Consider the following 17180-nt stretch of genomic DNA (forward strand, 5'->3'; position numbering starts at 1 on the left):
TTCACCTTTTTATTTATTTATTTTTAAGTACAGTGTTGCCTTTCTCTGAGGAATCACCATGACAGCCAGGACCCTGGACACATACAGAAAGTCCCCTACATATGAACAAGTTCCATTCTGAGATCGAGTTCTTAAGTCCAACAAAGACAGTCCAGGTACCCAACTAACACAATCTAGTCTATAGTACTATACTATAATAGGTTTATAATACTTTGGCACAAATGCGGCATTAAAAAAGCACAAAAATAAAGAAAACATTTTAAATCTTACAGCACAGTACCTTGAAAAGTACAATAGTACAGTTCAGCAGCTGGCATACAGGTGCTAGTTTTGAATGAACAAGCAAGAAGAGTTACTGACGGGAGGAGGGAGGAGGGGTGGGAGATGGTAGAGCCGAAGGGTCGTCAGCAATAGGAGACGGAGGGCGAGAAGCAATTTCACACACACCTGGCGCTGACGGGACACACGTTGGGACACGCATCTTTGAAAGTTTGCAACTTGAAGGCTTGTATATAGGGAACTTACTTTATTCTAAAAAACCGATTGCTCAGTACAGTGGGGCTCAGTTTTGTGTGCTCTCCGCACCACCCCACTTCCATTTTGGTCCAACCAACCACATCCCCGAATTTCTCCATAAACTTCCTGCCCACAAGGTTCCACCCTTTGAGGGTGTGATGGATTATGTGTGTTCGAGGTCAGTGCCATTGTCAACCACGTGAAGACGAGGACTTTTCCAGTGGGCAAATGTGTGACGCTGGCGGAACTCACAGTTGTCTACACCCCGTTGTGGCTTTATACACAGGTTCTGGAACCTTCTTTCCACCAGGTCTTCCTTAATACCAACTGCACTTTCCTCACCTGCACGAACCAGCCTCAGTTCTGGGCTGTTTCGTCTGTTAGAAAATGACCCAATGTGATGCTAAAAAGTTTGTAGGAAGTGAAAATGTTAGTTGCTCAGTTGAGTCCGATTCTTTGTGACCCCTTGGACTGTAGTTCGCCAGGCTCCTCTGTCCGTGGGATTCCCCAGGCAAGAATTCTGGAGTGGGTTTCCATGCCCTCCTCCCGGGGATGTTACTGACCCAGGGAATGAAAAAAGGTCTCCTGCATTATAGGTGGATTCTTTACTGTCTGAGCCACCAGGGAAGCCCCCTTGAAGGAGTTACCACGGGATTCATTTAAGACTACGTTGCAGGAGAAAACTGCTAGCAACAGGTTCCCTGGGAGTCCAAACAAAAGTCATTTTGAACATTTGACAGCTATTGCCAAATGGCCTTTAAACCAGTTCACACTCCCACTAACAGTGACTCTGTTTCATCACACCCTGGCCAGCACTGGCCATTACACAATTTTGAACGTTTCTCAGTCAGATTCATGGACAAAGGAAGGTCCTGGTTGTTTTCTAGACTCTTGGCTCTATTCCATTGATCTCTCAGGTCATCCTTATCTCAGTCCATTCTTATCTCATGACTGTTTCTTTAGCTGGGCTTCCCATGTGGCGCAGTGGTAAATAATCCACCTGCTACCACAGGAGACTCAAGAGACGCAGATTCCATCCCTGGGTCGGGAAGATCCCCTAGAGGAAGGAATGGCAACCCACTTCAGTATTCTTGCCTGAGAAATCCCATGGACGGAGGAGCCTGGCGGGCTACAGTCCATGGGGTCGCCAAGAGTCCGACACGACTGATCAAGCACGCACTCTTTCTGTAAGTGTGATGTCAAGCCTCTTTTTATGCGTTTACTGTGGAAACTTGTTTTTCAATAAACTTCCAATTCGAGGTTCTTGCCTATTTTTCTCATCTGTTCTTTCTCTTGATCATTTAATGAGCACGAAAAGGGAGGCACAAAATCCCTATTTGTTCCCAATTTGTCACTACCTTTTGACTTAATGTTATTTTTTTTCCCCTCAGGTAAAAACTTTAACTTTTCTGTTAGTCACAGTGGTGAAGAAGCAGGCTTTCTTTGATGGTTTTGGGTTACAGCAGACTGGAGCCCCTTGCTGGGTCTCAGGGTTGCCTACATTTAAATAAGATCTTTGCACTTTGCAAGTCCACTCAGCTTTGACAATCTTCCTCCCCTCCAGATAATGTGGATAAAAGGGAACCCTCCTACATGGTTTGTGGGAATGTAAACTGGTGCAGCCATTGTGGAGAGCAGTATGGAGGTTCCTCAGAAAACTAAAAATACAATTACCATATGACCCAGCAATCCCACTACTGGGCATATATCTGGAGAAAACTCTAATTCTAAAAGATATATGCCCCCAGTGTTCACAGCAGCGCTATTTCCAATAGCCAAGACACAGAAGCCACCTAAATGTCCATTGACAGATGACTGGATCAAGAAGATACACATAATGGAATACGACTCAGCCATAAAAAAGGATGAAATAATGCCATCTGCAGCAACATGGATGGAACTAGAGATGCTCTGCTGCTGCTGCTGCTAAGTCACTTCAGTTGTGTCCGACTCTGTGCGACCCCATAGACGGCAGCCCACCAGGCTCCCCCATCCCTGGGATTCTCCAGGCAACAGCACTGGAGTGGGGCGCCATTTCCTTCTCCAATGCATGAAAGTGAAAAGTGCTCATACTAAGTGAAATAAGTTGGGAAGAGAAAGACAAATACCATATGATATCACTTATATGTGGAATCTAAAATATGACAAATTAACCTATCAATGAAACAGACTCAGGCTTGTTATTGCCAAGGAAGAGGGGCCTAGGGGAGGAATGGAGTGGGAGGTGGGATTTGAAAATGTAAGCTATTGTTTACGGACTGTATAAACAACAAGGTCCTACTGTATGGCACAGAGAACTATATTCAGTATCCTATGATAAACCATGATGGAAAAGAACACTAAAAAAGAATATATACGTCTGAATGGCTTTACTGTACAGCAGAAATTAACACAACACTGTAAAATAATTTTATAAAAGGAAAGCTTCCTCCCTTCCAGATGATCAGTGATCCACCCAACTTTCCCTCTGCAACTTTTGCAATTTTATTTTCTACGTTTGATCCGTCTGGAATTTATTTTGATATCAGGAGTGAGCTGTTTTTTCCCCAGTTACCTATTGTCCCAAGACCACTTTCTGCATAATTCCTCTTTCCCATGCCAGTTTGAAACTCCACCTGTACTTCACTCTTTGTAGATTTTGGTCGCTGTGTTTCTTCAGTCTGTACCGAACTATTGTTATTATCGCAGGCTCATCATACAGTTTAATATTTATCAGATAAATAGTCCTGCAGCCAGGCCTCTTGCACAACTGACCTATCTCTCTGTTTTCTGCATGTTTATTTTGGATGTTTCCCTCCCTATTCCTACATGTTGACAGTTTTAAAAACAGCCAGCCTGCCCTCATAGGAAATGCTTCAGTTAAGGGCGTACAGAATCATGGAAAAACAGTGGGAGGGAAAGTTTTGCTTCAGAGATTTGCCCTTGAACGTTCTGTAAGTACTCACATTTCTTATCAAGTGTGAAAGTCACAGGGGAAACACCCAGAACAAGCCTGGAGCCTGAGAGCAGGCCTTAATCTCTGACATTAGCTACACATTGACCAATGTTCCACACCATTCCCACTGAGGTGAGGGCCCCAGGGCTTTACTTTACTTGAGCTGACCAGACTTGTACTCTCTGCAAACCCTCTTGCTTTTCCAGTTTTGCAAGAGTAGAAGAGCCCAGGCTGGAATTTTAAAAACTGACCCTTGGGAAGCTTAAAAACTTTCCAACTGAAAACACGTTGATGAAAAAGAAAAAAAAACCAACAACTCAAATATACATCAAAAGGGGACAGCAAAAGCTCTCTTCCAAGATCTGCAGCACAGCTCGTTTACTCGGCAGCCAGAGATGATGTGGTGTCTGCAGCCAACGACAGCATTTGGCTTCGTGGCTTTTTTTAGGGGGTGAGAGGCTTCACCCTGAGGCATGTGGGATCTTATTTCCCTGACCAGGGAGGGAACCCGTGCCCTCTGCACTGGAAGGGCGGAGTCCTAACCACTGGATTGCCAAAGAAGTCCCTTGTGGCTTTTTTAATATAGGGAAAAGTATAAAGGAGAATGTCTATAGTATCACCTCCCCCTGAAAAGGTCCATGATCTAGAGTTTTTTTACTACAATTTTTTAAAATAGCATTGAAATTCACAAGACATAAAATTAACCATTTTAAAGTGTCCAGTTCATTGGCATTTAGCAATCACAGTTTGGGGCAACCACCACCTCTATCTAGATCCAGAATATTTTCATCACCCCAAAAGGAAACCCTGAACTCATTAAGCAGTAGAAATGTGACAGTCTTAGAGGAACCCGTTCACCCTCCCTGCAGCCCTGACGACCACTATCTACTTTCTGTCTCTACAGATTTCCCAGTTCTGGACATTTCATATAAATAGAATCACACAATATGTGGCCTTTTGTGCCTGGCTTCTCTTACTTTCCCTTCTCCAGGGGATCTTCCCAACCCAGGGATCGAACCCAGGTCTCCTGTATGGCAGGTGGATTCTTTACCAGCTGAGCCACAAGGGAAGGCCAAGAATACTGGAGTGGGTAGCCTATCCCTTCTCCAGGGGATCTTCCTGACCCAGGAATTGAACCGAGGTCTCCTGCATTGAGGTTCCGCCACATGTAGTGTATATCAGCACTTCACATCATTTTATGACTGAATATTGACTACTTAAAAAAACACCCATTATGGGACTTCCCTGGTAGCCTAGTGGTTAGGACTCCCGAGCTTATACTGCAGGTGGCATGGGTTTGATCCCTGATTGGGGATCTAAGATCCCTCAAGCTGCAGGTCCAGCCAAACAAACAAAACATCCAATATGAGTGCATGGTTAGAAACTGACAAAGTACAAGCAGTCAAAATAAAGTATGGACAGCTGAAAAGCCCCCTATACCCCCTTCACCTGGCCTCCAGTGCCCTCCACCCAGTCCCAAGCTCTAAGGGTGAGCGTGCAAGCTTAGTCACTCAGTCACGTCTGACTCTTTCGATCCTATGGACTATAATCCGCCAGGCTCCTCTGTCCATGGAATTTTCCAGGAAAGAATAGTGGAGTGGGTTGCCATTTCCTCTTCCAGGGGATCTTCTCGACCAGAAGTTGAACCCACGTCTCCTGTGTCTCTTGCATTGCAAGTGGCTTCATTACCAGCTGAGGCATTGGGGAAGCCCCATTCCCATTCTAAGGGTCATCACTATCAAATAAATATATGTACCTGTAACTTCCTAAAACAAATATATTTGTATGCATTTATTAACATAAAAATGTATGTTTATTTCTTCTTATAAAATATTCAACAAAAGAGATCATAATGCATCTTTTTTTTTTTTTGGCAGCACGGTTTATTCACTGAATAATATGGCTTGGATGGAACTTCTGCAAGGCGGATGGGGAAGGGGATGGGCAGGGGATGGGCAGGGTGCAGAATAGAGTTTGGTTGGGGGGAGCCTTAGGCGTTTAGGAGGCTGCACAGGTGGATTCCATTTGTGAAAATGGATCCAGCTGAACACGTATGATACACCTACCTTTCAAGAAAAAGGTTTTAATAATATGGCCTGACAATCAGCGCTCAGAGATCCATTTTATCTTGACAACCGCACAGTGCTCTTTTCTATGGTGTCACATAAATCTTTGGAAGACTATTTCCAGTTTCCACCTCCCTTTTACAAAAGCGCTATAATCAGCAGTCCTGGCATCCCTCAGGACAGTTTGATGAGTGTATTTTAAACTGATGGCCAGAACCATGTCACTCTCAGGAGGATGTACTGATTTCCATGCCTATTAAGAACATTTGGGTAGAGTCTGCTAAGTTGCAGGTTTTTCCCTTTCAGCACTTTGAATGCATCATGCTATTCTCATTAAAAAAACACACAAACAAGGAACAGCCGGTAGCCTGCTCCCCCAAACCCTCTCCAGCACTGGGCATCCCTAAACTTTTGCATTATTGCCCAGTTGTTATGTGAATGATGGGGTCGCATGACTGTTTGGCTTTGCACTTATTTTAATCATGCATGGAAGAGGTAGGGGAGCAGGGTGGTATCTTGGGTAACAGCCTATCTCGGAAGCCAGGGCTCCAAACCTGGGCTGTGTCACGTGCCAGTGCAGTGAACTTGGCCTGGTTATTGACCTCTAGATGATGTTTCCTCGTCTATAAAAATGGGGAGGAACGTAATAGCACCTCCCTCCTCATTATTATTATTTTTTTAGGCTTAAATAAGATATTGTGCAGAGTACAATATGCAGAGTACTTATATGCAGGGTACCTCATGAGAAACGCTGGGCTGGAAGAAGCACAAGCTGGAATCAAGATTGCCGGGAGAAATATCACTAACCTCAGATATGCAGATGACACCACCCTTATGGCAGAAAGTGAAGAGGAACTCAAAAGCCTCTTGATGAAAGTGAAAGAGGAGAGTGAAAAAGTTGAATTAAAGCTCAACATTCAGAAAATGAAGATCATGGCATCCGGTCCCATCACTTCATGGGAAATAGATGGGGAAACAGTGGAAACAGTGTCAGACTTTATTTTTCTGGGCTCCAAAATCACTGCAGATGGTGACTGCAGCCATGAAATTAAAAGACGCTTACTCCTTGGAAGGAAAGTTATGACCAACTTAGATAGCATATTGAAAAGCAGAGACATTACTTTGCCAACAAAGGTATATCTACTCAAGGCTATGGTTTTTCCAGTGGTCATATATGGATGTGAGAGTTAGACTGTGAAGAAAGCTGAGCACCAGAGAATTGATGCTTTTGAACTGTGGTGTTCGAGAAGATTCTTGAGAGTCCCTTGGACTGCAAGGAGATCCAACCAGTCCATTCTAAAGGAGATCAGTCCTGGGTGTTCTTTGGAAGGAATGATGCTAAAGCTGAGGCTCCAGCTCATGTGAAGAGTTGACTCATTGGAAAAGACTCTGATGCTGGGAGGGATTGGGGGCAGGATAACAGAGGATGAGATGGCTGGATGGACATGAGTTTGAATCAACTCCCGGAGTTGGTGATGGACAGGGAGGCCTGGCATGCTGCGATTCATGGGGTCGCAAAGCGTCGGACATGACTGAGTGACTGAACTGAACTGAAGATATTGTGGCTTCCCTGGTGGCTCAACGGTAAAGAATCCGCTTACAATGCAGGAGATGTAGGTTTGATCCCTGGGTCGGGAAGATCCCCTGGAGAAGGAAATGGCAACCCACTCCAGTATTTTTGCCTGGGAAATCGCATGGACAGAGGAGCCTGGCAGGCTATGGTTCAAGGGGTTGTGCAAAAGAGTCAGACACAACTGAGCGACTAAAGAACAATTACTTCTCTTTTTATCTAAACACTTATTAATTTGTTTTTAAATGTACAACTGTGATCCTTTTGAAAGGTAATGGCATACAAAGCAGGAAGTAGAGAACTCTGCTTTAGTAAAGAACTTTAGTCCTTTATTCCAAATGGCCGTCCAGTTTTCCTAACACTAGCTATGCTTAGAAAATCCTCTTTCTCCCCTGCTAACTCAAAATAAATTTCTACTTCTGGACTCATTATTCTGTCCCACTGTTTTGTTGGTCTATTTCTTTCTTTTTTTTTAAATTAAAGAGCATAATTGATTTACAATATTGTGTTACTTTCAGTTTTCCAGTAGTCATGTACGGATTTGAGAGTTGGACCATAAAGAAGGCTGAGTGCTGAAGAACTGATGGTTTTGAACTGTGGTGGAGGAGGAGACTCTTGAGAGTCCCTTGGACACCAAAGAGATCGAACCAGTCCATCCTAAAGGAAATCAGTCCTGAATATTTATTGGAAGGACTGATGCTGAAGCTGAAGCTCCAATACTTTGGTCACCTCATGTGAAGAGTCGGTCATTGGAAAAGACCCTGATGCTGGGAAAGATTGAAGGCAGGAGAAGAAGGGGGCAACAGAGGATGAGATGGTTGGATGGCATCACTGATTCAACGGACATGAGTTTAAGCAAATTCTGGGAGATAGCAAAGGACAGGAAAGCCTGGCGTGCTGCAGTCCGTGAGGTCTGTCTTGTTCCTGGCTGTCTCAAGGTAGATGAGCAATAAATTTTGGCTAAACAGAGTCATGGATGGATGACCGAACTATACCTTCTGTCCCTCCTGGCTGTACACAAGCCGATCCTCCCAGCATCGCCCCACCCCCACCCCCTTGCCCAGGAGGCACCTCTGGCCGGGCCTTGCTCCAAGGTACACCACAAACAGAACACTGCCCCATCCCAGAGACAGTCTGAGAGGCTTCCTTGGAGACTTCCCCTGTGCCCCATGGAACCCCACCCCTGGGTCTTCCCCCACCTCGGGTCACGTTCCCCCCACTACCAGTCTTTCCTGGTGGATTGGGTCTAACCGGAGGGAGTGACTGCTCCTGGGAGGTACTTAAAGATCTTGGCCAAATCCGGCTTTCCCCCTGGAGGGGCAGAGGCGAGGACCCAATAAATTAACCTCTGACTGGGGTCTTTTTGTGCTCACACCCCAGGGTGTAATTAGCTCCCCTGTCCTCAGAGTCCAGCTTCCCTTTGGTCCCCAGGGCATCACGTGACTCTGGCACAGTGGTCACCATGGTTCAGGGGTCCCTAACGGGGGAGGGGCTTTGGCGGAAGGAAATTTAACTTGATTTTTCGCTGGAGAAAACCTCAATTTCTGTCTGAGGGGAAGACAGGGTTTTCATCTTCTGCTGCTGCTGCTAAGTTGCTTCAGTCGTGTCCGACTCTGTGCAACCCCATAGATGGGTAGCTGCTTTTAAAAGTAAACTCGCCCTTTCAGGTAATCCACACCACCAGTTACCTGTCCTAGAAACTTCTAGAAACCCCAGGATCTGGGGTGGGGGGGTAGTTTTCACATTGGTGGCAGGTCATATAGCAATGGGGACAGATATCTTGATGACTTTCTCTCATGGAAAATCGATGATTCTTCCAGCTTGAACCCAGGTTTGACAAGAGCTCGTGCTGGGGCTTCCCAGGTGGCACGAGTGGTGAAGAACTGGCCTGCAACGCAAGAGCTGTAAGAGATGAGGGTTCAGTCCCTGGGTGGGAAGATCCCCTGGAGGAGGGCATGGCAACCCACTCTAGTATTCTTAGCTGGAGAATCCCATGGACAGAGGAGTCTGGAGGATTACAGTCCATAGGGTTGCAAAGACTCAAATACAACTGGAGCTACTTAGCATGCACACGCCCCAGGCTGGGAGTCTAGGACAGTGTGTGTCGTTCAGTGTGGGGGGAACTCTTTCCTCAAATGAAACAGTTCATGCCACTGGCATCTATAAGAGACTCAACAATCACTTAGTTTGCTAAACTTTTATTTGATGACATGTACATCTACATGTACTAATCATGGTGTCAGTTTGTTCACACAATGAAACCCTAATGGACCTGATTTTGAAATCAGGAGCTGGAGAGCCACAAGCTTGAAAGGCCAGTTCACTCCCATGTTTTGTTTTGCTTCGACCCAAGGATAACTGTGATACACACAGATGAAGAGCTGCAAACGGAAACCGTTTCCTTTTTTCCTGCACCCTCAGACTCATCCAGAATTTTGAAATGAACTGCCACGAGAAATCTGCTGAATCACTAACAACATCTAGCAACTGTTCACATCCTTTAGTTAAGTCACAAGATAGTCCACAAAACTCTAACAGAATATGAATTACTGTGCGCCGTGTTGATACGTTTTGCCGTCAAACAACGCAGCATCACAGTAGGACAATAACATGTGGATTACCAAGGGAAACTTCTTTCAGAGTGTTTGTTTGATGATAGGGCATTTGCAGGACCAACTCCTCCCACTTGGAACCTTTCCTATCAGCTGCATTTACAAGAAAATTAGATTATATGCAAATAGTGAAATCAACAAAATGGATACCTGTACCAAAACACTGATGCACAAAAGGTAATATTTTGATAGTCTCTGGTGTGACTTGTTTGGCTTATGATACATTCAAATAGTCACTTTTTAAAAAATAAATATGTGAAAAAGTAGATTCGCATTACTTCTTTGAGCATACCTTGGGCTTCTCCAGGATACTGTCTGGAAATCATTGAGCTCGGATAACCTGGCCCTCCCCCTCCTCCTGCACACAAGGAGACAAGGCATTCTGGTCTATTCAGAGGGTACAAACGATCAGCCAATTTTTAAAGAATATTTTCCCGTCTCTTCCTATAATGGGAGATTTGGTCTTCAGCCTCAAAGAGAGTCTGGGGGGGCATGGGATGGAAGTAGAGCCAGGGGACCCAGGAATGGCAGAGTCCTGCCCTCTCCATCACTCTTTTCTGGCTGCAGGTTTCCTGCAAGGGTTTCACCCACATGGGAATCCAAGTACCAGTTTTAGTAACAGAACCTTAAAGCAAACACTTCAAGGCGTAAGTGGGTAGGGACCTTACCACCTTCCAGTTAGAGAACTGGAGGATGGACACTGAGAAGTAGTGGGAGGAAGTGAGGTCTGCAGGGACGCTCCTGACTTAACCTACCCGGTGGTCAAAGCAGAGAGGATATAAGGGAGCAAAGGGCTGCCGACCTCTTTACCTCGCCAGGCCCTGAAGAGAGAGGTTGGCTCACCATCCAGAAAAGGAAGCAGGGAATGGGGGAGAAAGGCCAAACATAAGCGACCATAACAGTGAACCAGCCTGTGAGTCACAGTGAATGTTCTAGAACTTTTCCAATGTACTTCGTGACTCTCCATCCTCTGAGGCTGTGTCTAGGAGGAGGTGAAAAAGCAGGCCCAGCTGAGGGAAAAAAAGCACGGGGCTATGTCTCCCTCCCTAACTCCTTCCACCTAAGACCTTACACAGCATTTACCTCTGAGAGTCGAATCTCTACAAAGTGAGCTCCTAAAACATTCAAAGGTCAACAAGAGCAACTTTGTTCCCGACTTGGAGCCTCTTTCTTCTTCAACTGCTCAAGTGCAGATGGTCCCCCCTGTGTTCTGTGGATAAGTCAGAAAAGCTCAAGAGGAGAAGCAGGGTGTGTTGGGAAAGATTTTTCACTTCCTGAGACTTTCTAAGTCTTTGAACATGTTGATCTCCCAACCAGGCCTCCAGAAAACTCCAGCCTCAAGGCCTCCTACTCTGACAAACATGACCTCAAACAGTGCCACCCTTATTGAGGGAGATGGGTCAGACGAAGGGAGAGATGACTGGAGAATGCCACGGAGACACACTCATCTACAAGGGATGGCTGAGTGGGTTTGCGCCGACCTCCTGTCTCCACAGGTGTCCCCAGGTGTGGGCCTTCAGGGGCTCCTAGGAGGGGGGTCAGGGCTCTCGGCCTCTGAGGCCTCAATTGGTGGCTCACCTGCTTCCTAAACTGCACTGGGCTCCTCACCCACCATCTGACTCTCTGCCCACTTGGGTTCCTGTGCCCCCGCCTTCCCCTGCTGCTCCTCCCCCTCCATCCACTTGTTGACACAACCCAAATGACTTCTGCCATCGTTCTCACCACTGGAGGCATGCAGAGGGCTCTGTGGCTTGGCCTCTGGACCCTGTGAGGCTGAGGTTGGTGACTCATGGGCCTGGAGACCCCAGGGGCCTTCTGGTCCGATGCATCCTGGCCGGAGCCTGGCCCTTTCTTTGAAACCTCTGGCTTCTTCCTGGGGTCTTCCGAATTGACAAGGACATACGAGACAGGGCCCAAGCTCACCTTTTTCTTCCTCATGTAGGCAGGGCTCTTTGCCGAGACCCAGCCCATGGCCTTCTTCTTCGGAGGTCCCTCCAGACCACCATCTTGGTCTGACTCAGAGGCAACTCCCCGGCTTGCAGCTACATGAGGCAGGTTGCTGGGAAACTTCCAGGCACATTTTACTGGGGCCTTCTTCAAAGCCGACCCCTCCTGCTTCACACATGGCTTTTTGTTGTTCCTGACATGTTCTAACCTCTCCCTATTTTTACCATCATCAGCTTCAGGATGCTTCAAGGAGGCTGAGCTGTGGGAATGGCTGCCTTGGGATTTCTTCCAGGGCACTGGTTCCTGCTTGGGAGTTTTTTTCTGCTTCTTCCTCCTGGAGTGAGTAAGAGCTCCAGCCGTTCGAACCAAAGGTTTAGGACCGTCACCCCCATCTGCCACGTCATTCCAGCCATCCGGGTTCTCCATCTTCAAGGCAGAGCCCCTCTCTGCAGCCCTCCCTGGCTCCTTCTTGACCTTCCTCCCTGCTGCTGAAGCCAAGGATGCTACCGCTTGGGCCTTGGCAAGATCTTGTGCCCTAGCTTCCTCCTGGCTGCGCATTTCGGCATCCATATAGTAGATGATTTGCACCACAGCCCCCAGAAGCACGCCCGAAGCTTCTGCCCAGTTCTCAGTGGACCGATTCTGGGTCTTGGGTGGTGAGGCCCTGCTGAGTTCAAGCAGGCGCACCACATCCTCCAAGGTGCGCTCCTCCGCGTCCAAGAATTCATTCAGGTTTTTTAAGAACTCAGCATCCTGGGTGGGGTCCCTACAGACCACTCTCCAGATGCCCCCCCTTCCTGGGAACTCTCGGGGTATGGCCCTCAGATTCACACCCTCCCCGACCTCAACGAGGGCAGCTTTGGCATTTTCTTGCCTCAAAAAAATCTTGTTGAGCACGGAGTACGGGCCCAGCGGGGAGAGGACCCCATTCAAGGTCTCCTCGATTTCCGCTTGGCCACAGTCCTCTGGAATGCCCGTGACCAACAGGGACCTGTGGATGTCCGCTTCCATCCCCCGGCACCAGTCCTCCAAAAGGTTCGCTGCCATGGTCATGGACACCGCGGGGCTCGATTCCCAGGTGTGCTGAAGCGTCTACGAGGCGGACCGAGCCTGCAGCGGTCCCTCAGCAGCAATCCTGAAAGATGACAGGAGAGGGCGGTCAGAGAGCCGATAAACACGGCCAGGCTCAGAGATCTCAGCTGCCCCCTCCAAGGTGGGCCTGCAAGAGGCCTCGCGCTTTCCCAGGGCCTTCCTCCCCAAACCGGGCCCCGGGTGCTCACACGTGTCCTGAAATCTGCCGAAAACCGCGCTCAGCCCCTCCCACCGGGCCTGGGGACAGGGATACGGCAGCCCCGCCTCTGAACGCCCAGACGAGCCACAGAGAACCCGCCGGGCTGGCCAGGTGCCAGCTCGGGCCGCTCCAGCACGGATGCTGCACGGATGCTCTGGACGAATGGGCCGGGACGCCAGCGTCCGCCCCTCCTAGGACTCCCGGCACCTCGGCTAGGACTCCCGGCACCTCGGCTAGGTCCCAGCAACCGCGCGGAGCCGAGGCAGGCATCTCAGTGCGCGCTTGCGCACTTGCTCCTGCCATCTGCCCGCGGTCTCCGTGGCAACCGGTGGTTGCTTCTGAGCGCGTGGGCTACGCAACTGGGCCTGAAGAGCGGCTGGGAACGCGACTGTTAACCTATTGACCGAGCCAGGGATTTGCATGTTCTCCGATAGCCCCTCCTGACCCAGTCTTTGAACCCTTCTCTACTCAAAATGTGGGCCTCCAGGATGGGGGTTGGGGGCGCTGACTTCCGTGGCTGTGCCAACTACCCCTCTTATTCTCCTCCTTCCTGTTGGGTTCAGCCAACAGGACCCTTAGGAGACATCAGAAAGCGTAAGGCCAGAGGAGAGAGCGCCTTCAAGCCCTCTGAGTTTCCCCAACAAAAGCCACAGTTTTTGTTGAGAGCCATCTCAGCTACATTTTCTTTTCTTTTTTTTTCTGGCCGACTCAGCTACATTTTCTTGTTCCTGCAATATCCAGAAGTTTCTAGAAATGTCTTGACTTCCCCCGCTTCCCCTCCAAGTCTGGGGATAGGGCTTCACATTTCCTTGCCGGTTTCTTCAACCTCCTGCCTTCAGGCAACCCCTTTTGTTTTGTTTTGAACACCTTTATTAATAATTAATGAAATGCTCCTCAGTGACTCAGTTTGGGTTTTCCTGTCAGGCCCTCAGTGATACAGCTAGCAATGAGGCTTCCTAACTGCTCGGTATTAGACTAATAATTTGAGCTCTCTGAGTTCCTTGCTCTTCTTCACACTAGGAATATCATTGATTCCAGGTTCAATGATTTGCTGAGAGTTTTCCTGGGACTCAGAAACATCATAGTGGTCACAGTTACGGTGGTGTTGTTTAGTCGCCAAGTCGTGTCTGACACTGTTGAGACCCCACGGACTGTAGCCTGCCAGGCTCCTCTGTCCATGGCATTTTCCAGGCAAGAATACTGGAGTGGGTTGCCATGCCCTCCTCCAGGGGATCTTCCAGACTCAGGGATCGAACCTGAGTGTCCTACTTGGCAAGCGGATTCTTTATTCACAATTATAGTTTATTACAGGAAAAGGATACTGCTTAAGATCAGCAAAGGGAAAAGAAAAGGGCAGTCTGGGAGAGAGTTGTATGGACGGGCTTACTTTCCCCAGCAACGTGTGACAACAAGTACAGAGTATTAACCAGGGAAGCTCACCTGCGCCTTAGTGTCCAGGATTTTTTTTTTTTTTTCCTGAGTCCATTTGCATGGAGCATACTTGTGGTTGACCTTAGTTACTCAGCCTTCGGTACCTTCAGAAATCGAAGAGATACCGCAAGGCCCAAGGCCACGACAGTCACTCACATTTTAGTACAGGATCCTGTAAGGCTTAGCAGTTACCCAGGAGTCACAGAAGGACTAAGTTGGTTCTTTAAAATAGACAGGGTTTGGGGACTACCCTAGTGGTCCAGTCGTTAGGACTCCAGGCTGCCACTGCAGGGGGTATGGGTTCAATCCCTGGTAGGGGAACTAAGATCCCACATGCCATGCAGTGTGGGCAAGAACAAAAAATAAAAAAATAAAAGGTACAGAGTTTGAGCAACCCAGATCTGTTAAGTCTTCACTGCACAGATGCCTATAAGTGTTTCAATCAGGGTTCAGTCAGAAAAGAAGATTCTGAGTTAAGCATTCCAAAATATTTGAGAGACAATTTTAAATTTGTTTTATATATATGTATGAACATACAAATATTTATTTGTGATTACATATATAATATATAATTCATATAATTATAAATGTGTATTTGTATGTATGTATATAGGCATGTATGTGTGTGTGTGTGTGTGTGTGTGTGTAAGAGAAGTCAGCCGCCTGCCCCTTCTCCCATCAGTGAACCACCCACAATTATCAGTGGATCTAAAAATAGTTCTGAAGCACCCTTGGTAGGAGTCCTGCTGTGGTTTCCATGACAACACTTCCAACTGCAGTTTCCACAACGATGGGTCCCTGCAGCCCCGACCCTTTCACCCATCTCTGCACTTTAGAGTTACCTTGGCATCCTCTTCTCCTTTTCACCTTAAGGTTTTTATTTTGTTTTCCTGTGTATTTTGGATGAGAACCCACAGAATTTCCATAAATACTAAGGTCCCGGGGGATCTGGGCTTCCACCCAGATTTCCCCTCCCGAGTAAGTTGTAGTAACCCACCCTGGTGGTTCTGTGACTCATCTGACTGGTTCTAGCCAGTTTGTGCTGTGAGAGCTCCTTCTTGCTCCAGAGTTTCTTCAGTTTGTACTTTCTAAATGTCCCAGGACATGGCTTTCCCCCTCATCGCTAACCTCCAGACTGCCAGCCTCAGCATCTGATGTGAGTCTCTACACATATTTCTCCAGCTCATGTAATCATTAAAAATACACAGATCCTAGGGAAGTCCCTGGCGGTCCAGTGGCTAGGACACTGTGCTTTCACTGCAGAGGGCTGGGTGGGCACTAAGATCCCACCAGCCTCACAGCATGGCCCAAACAAACAAAACCCACAGACCGTTTTCAAATACCAATAATTTATTTTTTTTTTTAAAGTATTGTTAAAATACTCCAGGAAAAAAAACAGGAGGGGAGGGGGATAGATGGAACAAACTGGCTGAGAATTGACCTTGAAACCCTTTGTTATAGATGGAGGTCATTACACTATTCTTTCTGCTGTTGTTTTCATTTTAAAGTTTCCAAAATGAAAAAAAAAAAAAAAGTTAATGAAAGCAAACGCCTTCTGTCTTTGGTATTTTCTTTTTTTGTGGTTGTTTTTTGCTAAAATGGTTTACAGAAAGAATAAAAGTCGTTCCCATAGGATTTTATTGTTTTGATCCTGACTCATAAAATAGAAAATAAAATATCAAAAAATATCTTGTACTGTTTATCAGAGAGACAGTAGTCTTGAAGCAGGAGCTTATTTCCAGAGATTGAACCTAGCCGGCCAGTCCACCAGGGGCTAGAGGCTAGAAGCAAAGTTCCCCAATTCTTACCCTGTTTGAAAGCAAAAATGTTTCAAGGAGGCAAAAATTGCAAACAGGTACAAAGTTTATTATTACAGACACGGTGACACAGCACAACATATAGGAGAGCACATAGAGAAGCAGTTTATTTATTTAAGTCAGAAGCAGGGCAGAAATACACACCCAGAGAGGTGTGCGGGCTTCCTGAATGAGGAGGTGCGCAGTGAAGGGGTGATTTAAATCCCTCATCGGAGAAGGCAATGGCACCCCACTCCAATACTCTTGCCTGGAAAATCCCATGGATGGAGGAGCCTGGTGGGCTGCAGTCCATGGGGTCGCTGAGAGTCAGACATGACTGAGCGACTTCACTTTCACTTTTCACTTTCATGCATTGAAGAAGGCAATGGCAACCCACTCCAGTGTTCTTGCCTGGAGAATCCCAGGGACAGGGGAGCCTGGTAGGCTGCTGTCCATGGGGTCGTACAGAGTTGGACACAACTGAAATGACTTAGCAATAGCAGCAGCATACAGGACAATCCTTCCTGGTCTTTGTTTACATTTGACCAATTATCTTGTTTCTCTCGTCACACCTGCGTGGTCTCAGGACTCTCCCCAAGATGCGTGAGCAACTTTTCTCCAAGATGGATCCCACCACAGATCCAAAGGGTTGGACATGACTGAAAGTCACGCACATGCTGTGGGTGCACGTCCACACTTGATTTAGGTTGGAGCCCCCCTGCCTTTTTGACCCCCAAGGAGACTTCCTGCGTAGACAGGGAAGTCTTCCTTGACCTCAGGAGTGGTCATCTTGTCTCCTTACTTCAGCAGAGCTCGGCTTCTGTCTCCTGCTTTGTCCTTGGAGTGTCTGGGTGACAAAGCTTCGATTTTACTCCACTTGACAAGCACGGTGTCCAGCCCGGGGGCCCATCTGTTTCCTACTTCAGTGCTACAACTTTCTTGCCTTTTTTTTTTTTTTTTTAAAGACTTATTTGTTTATTTAGTTTTGGCTGCAGTGGGTATTCAGTGCTGCACTT

The 17180-nt window shown here is 47.2% G+C and overlaps 1 protein-coding gene across 1 annotated transcript; it reads right to left on the reverse strand.

Moving 5' to 3' along the window:
* Positions 1-11183: 11183 nt before the first annotated feature.
* PNMA8A (PNMA family member 8A) lies at positions 11184-13197 on the reverse strand. Its single transcript, XM_027515390.1, is given in 3 exon segments — positions 11184-11499; positions 11502-12781; positions 12927-13197. Coding segments are annotated over 2 exon segments (1413 nt in total). The 5' UTR covers positions 12700-12781; positions 12927-13197; the 3' UTR covers positions 11184-11284.
* Between the last annotated feature and the right edge of the window lie 3983 nt (positions 13198-17180).

Source organism: Bos indicus x Bos taurus, chromosome 18, assembly GCF_003369695.1.
Source record: "Bos indicus x Bos taurus breed Angus x Brahman F1 hybrid chromosome 18, Bos_hybrid_MaternalHap_v2.0, whole genome shotgun sequence".
Lineage (NCBI taxonomy): Eukaryota > Metazoa > Chordata > Mammalia > Artiodactyla > Bovidae > Bos > Bos indicus x Bos taurus.